The sequence below is a fragment of the Amphiura filiformis genome, unplaced genomic scaffold (genome assembly GCF_039555335.1).
Source record: "Amphiura filiformis unplaced genomic scaffold, Afil_fr2py scaffold_58, whole genome shotgun sequence".
Classification (NCBI taxonomy): domain Eukaryota; kingdom Metazoa; phylum Echinodermata; class Ophiuroidea; order Amphilepidida; family Amphiuridae; genus Amphiura; species Amphiura filiformis.
This window is the reverse complement of record NW_027305522.1, coordinates 326,685-340,403: the sequence shown is the minus strand read 5'-3', so window position 1 is coordinate 340,403 and position 13,719 is coordinate 326,685. Positions and strand designations below refer to the sequence as shown.

Below are 13,719 nucleotides of genomic sequence, written 5' to 3'. Positions count from 1 at the left end.
CTTTAATATTACTATCGTTTTACTTTATCTATAGGACTATTAGCCTATTGTGAGTTTTGCTTCATTTGCTGTAATTAAAAGAAAGTGTTATAAAGTCTATAGTATTCTACGAGTTTTATTATATTAAAATTATTATCGCACATGACTATTTTGATGAATCTATTTAGTGACCATTATAAGAAAGAAAGAAAGAAAGAAAAAGATAGAGAAAACTCGTAGCGTCAATCAATGTTCGTAATCCCTTTAAAGGAAACCGTAAAAAAATGTACGTAATTGTGAAATTTGTATTTTTCATATCCCAACATTGTGTTGTCGTTACACTTTTTTCGCCTTCAAACTTTATTAATTGGATATCGATTATTGAGATAATTTTTTTAAACTCGCTAATGTCAAACAATGCTCGTAATCCCTTCAAAAACACCGTAATTGTAACCCCTTCAAAAACACCGTAATCTTTCATGTAGAACCCAACAACCCGATCGTGATAATTAAAGTCACAACAGCAAGGGAAATCTGAATGGATCAAACTTGCCGCCAGCAACTGGTTTCTAGATAGAACTACTAATTTTTTGTGATGAATGTATACAAATATTCATATTATATTATATTATATAATATTCATAGTTTATTTTATTATAGACGAATCCAACGAGCCAAGTCATGGTCAGGATTTGGTCGGCCATCTTTGGTTTCCCGCTAGCACCAACCTGGGGTTTTGAGCGCCCGATTGTGCAAATAAATGCCGCCTAACACCTAGAGAAGATGCAAAGACGAGGAGGGTTAATAGAATAATACAATAGAGACAATAGAGGTAATCCTGTCGCATCTATTCATACATAGTCCTTTTGTTCATCCATTTGTATATCTATGAATAGATGCGACAGGATTACCTGCGGAATTATCTCTATTGTATTATTCTATTAACCCCCCTCGACCTTCTCTAGGTGTAAGGCGGCTTTTATTTGCACAACTGTTGGAACTGTATTGTGTGTGCATTCTTTTGTCTACCTGTGTTTTCGCGGAAGGTGTAAAACGGGTGATAAAATGCAGTTTAAAATTTCCGCCAAGGCCGAATCATTTCACATTTTGGATGCATTGTAGCCGACGGGGACCCAACTAAAGGCTGCTAGTCAGGTGTAGGAATGCGTGTATTTGGATTCGTCTGTCTATACCTGTTGGGTGTTGAATTGATGAAAAAAGTGAATAAATAAAGAAAGAAAGAAAGAAAAAGAAAGAAAGTAAGTTGTTTTCTTATCTTGCCGCTGCTATTGATGCGCATCGTTTGAGATCAGTGTGAATTGATGATTGATCCACTTGAGGAATGTCCGTTGGATTCTTATAATAGAACAATATCAAGTAGATTGATAATAGTCACTAATCATCATACGAGGCGTGTTGAAAATGATTTTAATACAAAATTTTGTACGTACCAATACTTTAGGCCTGACTATGCCGACCTTTGGAGAAGACTTTATTTTTTAATTACAACAATGAAACTATGCAGAAATTTCGAACAAGACTTTCTTTAAAAATTTCAATAAGTGAAACATGTACAATATAATAGCCTACGTATCCGGAACTGTGCATCTCGTCTTGCATTCCCTCATCATGCGGACATGCGAAAAAACATGTACATCCCGCATGCGGACCTGCACCAAATATATTACATTCCAAGACGCGGACATTCACATTAACTGCATGCGGAACTACACCAAATATTTGACAGTTCCGCACGCGGGCAATAATCGCCGGGCATGCGAAAAGATATGTTCATTACCGCATTCGGAACTGCACCAAATATTTTGCAGTTCCGCATGCAGACATTCGAAATTATATGTTCACTACCGCATGGGGAACTGTACCAAATATTTAGCAGTTCCGCATGAGGACATGCAACAAAATATGTTCACTACCGCATTTGGAACGTGTGCCTCTATATTGATATGACCGATCGTAGGCCTATTATATGGTATTAATTTTATGCACAAATTGGATGACAAAAATTTTCGTGGTGAAATGTACGTCAGGCCCTTAGGTGTTTTTACTGTTTTTAGTAATTTGTTTTAGAAAATCAATGATCGTCGCATGTAATTAATGTCGCATATTCGCATGTAGATATGAATATTAATTCAATATTAGGCCTAGGACTTCATTTCATTCATTTTCATTTCATTCGGCTGCGAAGCAGGCGACTACAAAGTTTCTCCATGTACTACGATCTGAAGCCAAAGTGGCAATGGCATCTGGCAGTAGAAAGTTGTCGAAATCCCCCAACAGTTTTTGCACATAAGACAAGTAGGATGTTTTTGCCTTCCAGGTCTTCTTTTACCATGTAATGGGGTGTAGAGAGCATATCTTCTGCATGGTTCATCTTCCTGCATCCTCAGGATATGTCCCAGGAATCATAGTTGTCGTGATCTGACAGAGTTGATAAGAGGCACAGTGTTGGTGATGGCATAGACCCTTTCATTACTAACATGGTTGGTGCGCTTGATGTTCAGCATTATCCTGTAACATGATGTACCAAAAGCGTTGATCTTATTTTCCATATCAGTAGATATCACCCAGGACTCACAGCCATAGAGCAATACTGTAACACAAGTGGTGTTATAATTAAACAGCTTGACTTTTGTTGCAACAGTGATTGTTGGACTTCTCCACAGATGCTCCAGTTTCCAAAATGCATACCAAGCAAGCGCCTTCCGTCGGGAGAGGTCACTGGTGCTAGAGCCCATCATGGAACCAAGATATTTAAAATTAGGCCTAGGACTACTATCGTTTTACTTTCCGTTTCATTATTTGTATTTAAAAGAGAGTCTTGGAAAGTCTTGTCTGAAAGGTCGGCATAGTATAGCAACCTAGCTATAAATAGTTATTGTATGAAATTAGTTTTATTAAAATCAATTTCACATGCCTCTTTAATGATGACTATTATATATTCAACTTGACATTGTGACCACTTTCTATTAAAGTTCCAACGGAGAATTTCTCAAGTGGATCGATTACCGTATCAATTTACGGAGGATAATAATTTAATTTAGCATGATGAATTACTGCATGTCAAAACACGTAGCCATCTCGCGTGAACTAAGAAACAAATTAAATAGATGACTAGCTATAGCTATAAACCAAGCAGAAAAACACCAAAAATATTGCACATCCCCATGCGGATAAACACCAAAAATATTGCACATCCCCTAGCGGAAATGCACCAAAAATATTGCAGTTCCCCATGCGGATAAACACCAGAAATATTGCACATCCCCTAGCGGAAATGCTATGTTCCCCATGCGGAATTACACCAAAAATATAGCACATCCCTATGCGGAAATGCACCAAAAATATTGCACTACCGCATGCGGTAGTGCACATCTCGACCTGCATCACCGCATGCGGGAATGCACGTCGGGATGTGCAGTACCGCATGCGGAAGTGCGTGACGGAATGTGCAGTTCCGCATGCGGGACTGTAAGCATGCGGGACTGCACATATACCAGTCACTTTTAATACCTGGAATGCCAGTGAATATTTACTGATTGTGGAAAGATTACAAATTTATGTAAATTCCAAGTATTACCACATGCTAGGTAAGAAGTATTTAAGATTGTTGACCTCTGGAGTTCAGCAACTATATTCAGTTGCGCGGCGTATTGGCTTACCTGTATTTTCAAGGTAACTTTCGTAATGTTGATCCACCCATAAAAAATATATAGATCTCTGTATTACATTTACCATACATGGATCTGTTGACATTATATACGACATGGTCTCAGATTTGAAGCAGGTTTCACTGCCAAAGTGTGTAAAAATTCACCCCAGAGTGAAAATAGCTATGTTTAATTTCTAAGGTGTCTTTTCTAGGGTTAAATTGTTTGTAGAACATGGTTTCTTTGTCAAAACGTGTGCATCGTACATCGTTTTGCTACAAAATGTTGATTTGTGGCCGATTTTGCCCGAAAAATGCACTTTTTGGGTGACAAACATTTTCACATGCCAACTTTGTATTAGAGTCTACAATATACATAGATATGGCCCTTTAAAATGTTAACATATCAGCTGAGGGTACTATTTGATGGAATTCAGGTATTTGTTTTGTGATTGACTTAATCATTTGCATGCCAGAATCATTCAAATATGACATGCCTCGTGACAATTGACATGCCAAAATAAGCTGTTTTCGGCAAAAAAATGTATTTGAAAAATCATAACTCTTGATAGGAAGGTGCTACAGTGATGGTTGACCTACCAGTCTATGCAGTATTGAATTGGCTTTCATTTGATACCTAACTTTGTTCATTTTAACTAAGGGAAAAACTTGCAAAATGTAAAAATGTTTCCCCTACCCCTTAAATTTTTGATGTGTGTAAAAATTCCCGCCATTTATAAAAATCGGGATTACAAGAAAACTACAAGAGCTATAGGCCTGAAAAACTAATCAGTTATGCACAGTATAAGTTCCTACTTGGGTATAACATTAATATCTTTCCATTCCTTCTCAATTTTCTTTTCTAATTTTTTTAACAATTTGTGACATCTGTAAATTACGTAAACTTTGGCATTTCGAAAAATCGCAACAAAAAAAAATATGAGGGCGACATGTTTAAAAAACTAATCAGTTATTCCCATGATACAGTACTACAGGGATATAGTACCAAACTTGTGCTAAAATGCATATTTTTTGAGTTGTAATTTTTTAACAAATTGATTCGCCACCCAATTTTTGAGCAAAATCGGGAACATTTAGTACCTGTAATATTAGCAATCATGTGACCTATATTCAATGTGTGTGCACCAATCAGATGTCAGACTTGCACTACAACATGATGTGAGCCTTGCAGAGCCTTTATAAGTGTGCCAATAGAGTTCAAATATGTGATGATGTTGTCACTTATGGATCTCATATTTTTATTTCCGTCAAAAGCATATGCCTACTGTAATGCTTATATCAGGAAAACAATGACAGATTTTGCATTTCTGACTTCAGAAAAACTAATCAGTTATTCCCATGATACAGTACTACAGGGATATAGTATCAAACTTGTGCTAAAATGCATATTTTTAAGTTCTAATTTTTTTATCAAATTGACTCGCCACCCCATTTTTGAGCAAAATCGGGAACAATTAGTACCTGTAATATTGCGCAATCATGTGACCTATATTCAATGTGTGCGCACCAATCAGATGTCAGACTTGCACTACAACATGATGTGAGCCTTGCAGAGCCTTTATAAGTGTGCCAATAGAGTTCAAATATGTTGTGATGATGTTGTCACTTACGGATCTCATAGTTTTATTTCCGTCAAAAGCATATGCCTCTACTGTAATGCTCATATCAGGAAAACAATGACAGATTGTGCATTTCTGACTTCAGAAATGAATTCTGCACAAAATTTCAGTCTAGAAAACATATTTAAAACAATATTTTTTGAAACTTTATATTTTGCCATTTTTGGCAGTCAAACCTGCTTCAAATCTGAAACCGTGTCATACACAAACTTATTTGTTTTTAGGGAATATTACACAGTGTGACACTGGTCTCCCAAAACAGACCAAATACACCAATAAGCATTACTCGCGAAAACACAAGCTTCGAAATTGCAAAAAATAGTTCGATGCTAGAGTATGTTGCTATCAATTATTTTTCAGTCGCTCAGCATTGCCGTTGACATTTGGATGAGAGTAAAGAGTTATTTTGAAGAGTCAATTCAACTGTTGAATAAAAGATTGCCTATTTTGAGCAGTCCCAAAATGTTGTTGAAGTGCAATTTTAGCAACATTTTTGATGCAGTCACCTGTCATGATTTGGCTGTGTTTTATACTCCTGAACTTCCAAGTTGTATCAAACTGTACCATGCTTCAGCGAATCTGACTAGATTTCGAAAGCAACTCATAGTAGCCTCAAATGTGATGTTCATCAATAAGAAAATTCATGGCTAGACTTCTCAAGCAACAAAAGCGTTGCATTAACAAGCATTATAGAAGGTCATATTTAGTGAAGTTAATTAATCTCTGTAAAATCATATGCAAGAAAAAAAGACAGAAAACTTACCATACTTACATGTACTTATTGGACTTGGTACTTGGTTGATGTCCTCACTGAGAATACCATAGTTAGTTTTAAAAGGAGGTGAGGAGAGTGAAAATTTAGTCTGGCTGTTGGTGTTGTGGTACTTTGTGTGCAGATTTAAAGGCATCATACTTTGCTAGTTGAATTGGGATAGGCATCTGATTTGGTGTGGTATTGCAGATTTCAACAGGTTTACTGTGTCCTCAACTCCTCATCTGAGTCTGTCAATTTTAAGTGTGATATAGTCCTTGTAATTTATGGCCATGAAGTTAATGGTCAGGATCTTATATTTATACAAACAGAAGATCTAGATAGTCTCTCTGGTATGGTCCTATACATGTGTTTGTGACAAATCGAGCAGCTCTTTTCTGTACAGACTCGAGACACATACTTGGTATGTGTACATGGTGGTGTCTGCATGGTGGTGTACATGCAGATCCCAAGCCGCAGATTTTGTTCATGATAACCATAATCATATAACTAGAAATCATAATTCTAATACATTGATTGTACCAAAATTTAAATCAAATTCAGGTCAACGTACTTTTCATGTCAGGAAAATATGACTTTAGGCCAATTTCAATCAAAAATTAAAGAAATTTAGGCCTGTCTTTATCTATATTTTATTCATTTACTTGCTTGATTTTTGTATATAAATATAATTATTGTATTTCTGTATTTTGAATCATGGTATTTATAATTATCTTGTAGTTGATGATACCATTATACTTATTTGTAATATATTGTAAATCGTAATATATTTTGTTGCTATATAACATGTATCAATGAGGGCCTGCTTGAAAAGCAGTGCTTGTCACTGAAGCAGTATAACCCTCAATAAAGAAAGAATAAATAATAATAATAATAATCTAGATGAAAGCGGAATATGGTAATTTAGGTTTCTCCTGATAAAGTTTAGGATTCCAGTAGCATGTTCAACCTGACATTTCCAACAAAGATTTTTTGAAGGTGGATGGATGCCTAAATAATGAAAAGTATCAGTATTTTCCAAGTCAACACCAAGCATATTGTAGGTTGGATCATGTGTCTCTACCCAATTCTCATCTGATGTTTACTCAGGTTGAATCTCATTCCCTGATGTCTCCATCTCCATCCACTTGGTGTTTAAATCATCCTGATCCTTGCATCTTCTGGGGTCTTGATGGGGATGGGTACAAGACAATCATCGGCGAAGAGCTGGATGGTACCCGAGACATATTGTGATGAAAATCATTAATGTGAAGAATAAGAAGTGCAGTACGTCCCAAGTCTGTATGAGCACCCACAGAATTAAAACCAGAGAAAGACTCAACTGCCATCTTGATACAGGCATGGAGCAAAAATTGGGGGTATTCGGTTTCCCTCGATCGGAATGCGCTTGAGGCTTTCGTTGTCTCGGCAAGCGCGACATGGATGATGGGCGCATTTGATGAGAGACGCACTTGATGCGACCTGCACGCGAGTACCAAGACGCTTCAGATGAGACACAGAGTTGTTTTCGTTCGTCTCCGTGCACCGTCGGCAAGGACTCGAATACCCCCAACTTTCTCCCCATAGCTGACGGCGCGATTGTACATGGCGGTAGGGAGTCCCGGTTCTCCTTCTCTAATTCTGTGGGAGCACCACACAGACAGAGACCCAGCCAGAAGTTTTGCCATTCACAACCACATGTTGGAATCTCTTAGGAAAGTAGGCCTACTAATCCAGCTTTTGATGCTAAAACAAATTTTGGAATTAATACTCTAATTTGGTCAAAAGACGTTGATGGGTAGGAAGTCCTTTGTAGAGGTTGGATGCGAAGTAAAGAGTTGTCAAAATCAGATTCAGCTGTGTTTCACAAGATCTAGCTTTGCGAAAAAGGCATGTTGGTTTTCAGCAAGAATATTCCATTTGGTGAGGTGCTGCATGAGATTACTGTCAATAATGTGTTTGATGAGTTTGCAGCATGCAGGCTAGAGAAACAGGTCTGCAGTTTACTGGAACAATGGGTGAGCCTTTAATCTGAAATATGATTGCTCACATCCAGCTGCATCATTCCATTATTTTCCTACTTCACTAATATACAAGATCCTTGAACACATCTTACACACCAGTTGACATGCATCATTTCAATAAACACACAATATTTTCTGACAAACAACATGGTTTCCATCAAAAACACTCTTGTGAAACTCAACTCATCCTCTCAATACAAGACCTGACAAGTTCTCTCAACAATAAGTCATAATGAGAATTCTTGCCGCTAAAATAAGGAAAATATAAACAAAGTAGGTAATGGGGATATACATCATGCACAAGAACCAATAAACACAATGGGGAACGATTGCTCGCTACAAGAGGAAACTGAATATATTTAATAAGAAAGAATGAACAGTTTACCAACCCAAAGTGTTACAATATTAAACACGACAACAAATAAACACAAATCCCGACCAGCACACAACCCAACTTGAAAAAAATGCAAAGGAATGTGCCGGCATGGGAATAGAAAATATAAACAACAAAACATAAAAAATTGCTTACAAGTTACATTTGAATTGAGGCCCAAGCTTGCCGCCTCTTTTTCACATTCAATAATTGGATAATTCTTGCTGCTATTATCCAACAATGATGTTTTCAAAGTTGAAGGCTGTTTGTTAATTATGAAATGTATGCTTATTTTAGACTCACAAATTGATTTTCTCTAAGAGTTGGTTAAACAGCTGTGACATTCTCAATATCAATTAGGAAGTCAAAGTGAAATGATGCATGCAATTTGTACAATTTTTAACTAATGATTTCTTGATTGATTGACTGTTGGATTTTTCGTTTAAATTCTAATTGTATATTGTCATTCCTTTGGTAGTTCTTAATACCAAGCATACCAGTACGGTCTCTACTGTGCCTAAATTTGACCCAAATGCTGTGCATCTTCTATCTTGGTCCAGTCAATCAACATTTACCTTGATTTTTGGCCAAAATAGTGTAAAATGGTTTATAATACTTGTGATTAGGTTATATGCTTGAGCAGGTTAGAGGGAACTCTATAGTCTACATTTTTTCTAAAACTTTTGACCCGGAACAGCTCAGATGTATTTGTCACTTAGACTACTGGGTCAAAATGAAATGGTTTATTCCTCCTCAGATTAATTTCTTTTAAAAATAAAAGTGTGTCACTAGAATGATAAGATGATGCTAGTTTGTTACCATTTCAAGATGTTTGAACAATGCAAACAAGGTAATAACTTGATACTAGTTTCCACATGTTTTGCTATCTACTGCTGATAGCACTTACACATTACATACTGTTGGTTTTACTTCCTAGGAGTCATGTGTATGTGTGCAGTGACTGTGTACTTTGCAGAAGCTCCTACCTTAGTGATCTGCTGCAGTTATTCAACATTACGGATCGTGATTAGTTAATTTTTTTTTTAAGTCATGCATATAGTTTACAACATGATACGCTTGTGGGCTCACTTTTTACTTCCAAATGTACATGGTGAGAATCAATAGAGGAACCGTATAAACCTGTGTGTCACATTTTTCTTTGCCCACACTTGCCTAGTGGTTTCTAGGTTACACTCGACATACAAGCTAAATTTTTAGGATTGAAAAAACTTAAAATTTAATGTTCATGCCCTTCATACCCATTGTCATGCACAAATGTGACTAATAGATCTACTGTCAGTCATACAGTCATATAAATATCCTTGATGAGTCTATGTTCCTTCTGTGACTATGCCAGTCAATACAATAGACATGTATTTCAATAAATGTAATCAATAGCTACACTCACTGGGTCAAATATAAATATTGATAAAACAGCTTGTTGCTTACCGTACGTACGTACATTAAAGAGTAAACTTCTGTCAGTGCATGTACATGTACATTCCTGGAAATTTATTAATGCTGATGTTAGTTAGGCTTATAGTACATCATATATGATTTATTTCCCATATGAATGTAAACTGTTGTTAGAGCAGTAATTAGGAAGTGACATTGCCTTTATGGTATGTAATCATGATGTTCAAAGCTTTGAGAATGTTGATTTCCGTAACGACTTGTCAGTGTTTTGTGCAATTTTTTTTGGAGAAGGTATCAATTTGTGGATCTGATAATGGAATCAGTGGTGAGTATTTAAGCTCATGACCAGTGGTGGCGCCAGGAATTTCTTTTGGGGGGGGGCATTAGGGGGCAAAGTGAATTTCAGGGGGGGGCTAAATCAACCAAATTTGTGCAAAATTACCGCAAAATATGAAAATGTTCATATTTTTTATCTTTTTCTGGGGGGAAACAGTGGGTGGCAAGAGTTCTGATTGGGGGCATTTTCCCCCATGCCCCCTCCCCCTCCCCCGCCATGGCGCCGCCACTGCTCATGACTCTTGTGTAGATTGGTGGTGACAGGTTGGCAGCTCATCTTTACTGAGGGCTAGGACCACTTATTTAGCTCAAATTATTACATGTCACATACAAATTATAAAACTTACAGCTTGCATTTTTACTTCACCTAAACTCATTGGTTTGAATTTATAATGAAGGTTGGTATGAATCTTGTTCCAAGCAGCTGAAGATCTATAAAGGACAGTTTTCTTTCCTGAAGAGGGTTTCCATATTGGAATAACCAAACTGTTTTGATATTGATCCCTTGTGCATTTTAGTACATGTAGAATGAGTGAAAGTAAAATTTTAAGAAAGGTACTCATGAGCATTAGTCTGCATGCATGATGTGTGTGAGATTCTACTGAAGTTCTGATGTCTGGACAGAGCATAACACAAACATTTAAAGTTAAATTGTTAACTTGGAACCAATTAATTGTTATCCAGGTTTCAAAAATGTAACATTAAGATCATTTTGATATAAAATTGGATAGATTGAGCCCATATTTATATGGTCGAGCTATGAGTTTTAAAATATTGGACGAGACATAGTCGAGTCCAATATTTTAAAACTCATAGCAGATTCAATAAATATTGGGCGTAAAGCATCAATTTTATCATTATTATGTTTTGGATCCAATATTTTTATACACTTGGATTCAACAAAACATAATAATGTAGAATATTGGGATCAGAGAAGTAAAAGACTAAGAGTTATATTATCAGCATACATCACACACTTACAGTTAGAATTTATAGACTCGGGTAAAGAGTTAACAAATACAGTGAATAATAATGGTCCCGAGATTGATCCTTGGGGAATTCCATTTCCTTAAAATCCATCTCAACTAGGCATTCTAAATTGTACTCACCATTTACATCCCAAGGTATATTAGTATATATCCACATTGCACTTCTCGATATATATCCAGTTAAAGACAGAATATCAAAATTATGCCTCATTATGATATCACAGACTCTCACATGTGTATTCAAAATTGATGCTTAAATTTAACCTGAACCAATTGACCTATAACCTGACATACGGTGACCTAATAGCCTTTTCTTCTCCTAACAACACATTATAGTATTAAATTGACTAATGACTATGCATCCATTGTGTAAGTGTTTATTTAATTTATTCAGTGTTAATATTAACTGTTATTTTGCATGCACCACTGGATTTTCTATAGAGAGTATAACAAAGGATTTAATGTATTCTATTCATGTAGGCCTACCCTACTTGAACATGTTGAATGGAATAAATTATGGTTTATTATGAAACACATATCTGAGTTACTAGGATACAGTAAACAAAAAATATATAGGGCTAAAATGATTTACCAAAATGGGTTTAAAAGCACTTTTTATGTAGATATATTTGATAAGTTCAGGACATGAGGTGATGAATATATTTATGTACTTTATAAATTTGCAAGAAAAAAAAGAAGAGGGGTACTGATGAAAATCGGGTATTATTCCCCCTTAACAGATCCAATGGATTGAGTACTCTCATGGTGCATTTACATAAGTATGTGTTTAGAATTTAAAAGCTGTACATGTTACTGTTAATTGGTTTCCAGGCATTGGAAGTTTGCAATGCATTGTGGGACACTTTTTGCAGTTTTGGGACACTTTTGTCCTTTGACCTATCAGGAAAATTAATATTAATAATTATTAATAATTACAGCAATTTTCCCGATATGTCAGAGGTCAAAGTGTCCAAAAAAAACCGGAAGTTACAATGGCGATTGGGCTTATTATTTTTGTCTAATTGAGATTACCTATTTCAATTTTATCCATTTCAGGTTGATTCTGTGATGCTGTTCTGTAGATTTATGAAGCACAACTAACACCAGATAGATATTTTATCAGGAAAGTGATTAATATAAGACAGAAGTGATGCCACAATGTGGGCTATCAATGGCAGCTATGCACCACCTGGCCAAGATGATTATGGGTAAGCTACAAGTTTGTCTTTTTAGGCAGAAAAAGGTTTGTTTTCCGTACTGGGACTCAACATGTTGACGGTGTCATCAACGTAGCGTCCCCAAAACCGTGGTGGAGAATGGAAGGAGGAAGTCCTCCATGAACAAATCCACGACAATGGGACTCACAGGGAGCCCATAGCGGTGCCCTCTATTTGGGTATAGAAAGTTCCATTGTGAGTAAAGTATGTGGTCTTCAGACGAGACTCTCAGGAGATCAATTATCTGCTTGGGACTCAGGGTGGTTCTGGTGGAAATTGTTGGTGAGACGTACGCTTATGGATAATGTCCAAACTTTCATCCACTGGAACACTGGTAAATAAAGTGCTCACATCATACGATACCAAACTTTCATTGTCCACAAGTTTGATATATCAGATAATTTGGTTACCAAATCCTCACTGTTCTTGAGATGTCTGGGTGTATCGCCAACTAATGGTGAAAGTATCTTGGAAACAAATTTGGCAGTATTGTAGGTTATAGACGCACAACTTGACACAATGGGTCTGAGAGGGCATGCGTCCTTAAATGCACTATAAGTAGTCCGTAGAACTTTGGAGTGTCCAATGAAGTGGGGTACAATTAATGATAAGTGATTACATTAATAACACCCTCATCACAAAATGATTGAAGAACTTATAAGCTGATTGCGATACATCGATGTTGGGCCATGCTTAAGCAGCTTATAGTATTAGTGTCATTGAGAAGATCGTTGGCTTTATCTTGATAATCGGTCTTATTCAAAATCACTGTTGCACACCTTTATCATAGATACCACAAAATTTAGATACCACAAAATACCATGATGAAAACCACTTTGCATGTGTGAATCCCAGGGTCTGCAATGACGCAATCACCCTAAGTGTTATATGCTCACGGAATCGCTGCCCAGGGCAGCGTTACCAGTCCGTGATCGAGTGCTTGGCATCCGGGGGTCTAAGGTTCAAATCCCGGGCCCGCCAAGTGACTTCTTTCTTCATCTTCTCTCCTTTTTTGTTTCTTCTATAAAAACCTAACCCTACCCGTGGTTTTTTTGCTATCGGAAGGGAAAGAAGAAACAAAAAAGGGGAGAAGGTAAAGAAAGAAGCCATTTGGTACCCCCGGGATTCAAACCCAGGACCCCTCGCATGCCATGCACATGATCACCGAATTGTAGCTACCGAGGTTAGGCTGCCCTGGGCAGCAATTCCCTGGGTATGACTTAGGCTGATTGCATCATCAAGTCATGTGGAATGCATGCACGCAGAGTGGTTTCAATATAGTGAGCTTTTAGTGAGACTTAGTTGGGTTAAGGTTAACTTCCGATAG

General features: G+C 36.8%; 1 protein-coding gene across 1 annotated transcript in view; it reads left to right on the top strand.

The window, feature by feature from the left end:
• LOC140144479 (uncharacterized) overlaps window positions 1-13,719 on the top strand; it is a 167,233-nt gene that overhangs the window by 75,441 nt on the left and 78,073 nt on the right. Inside the window, 1 exon segment of the mRNA XM_072166289.1 lies at window positions 12,232-12,383. Within this exon segment, the coding sequence (XP_072022390.1) occupies window positions 12,334-12,383 (50 nt within the window). The 5' untranslated portion in view covers window positions 12,232-12,333.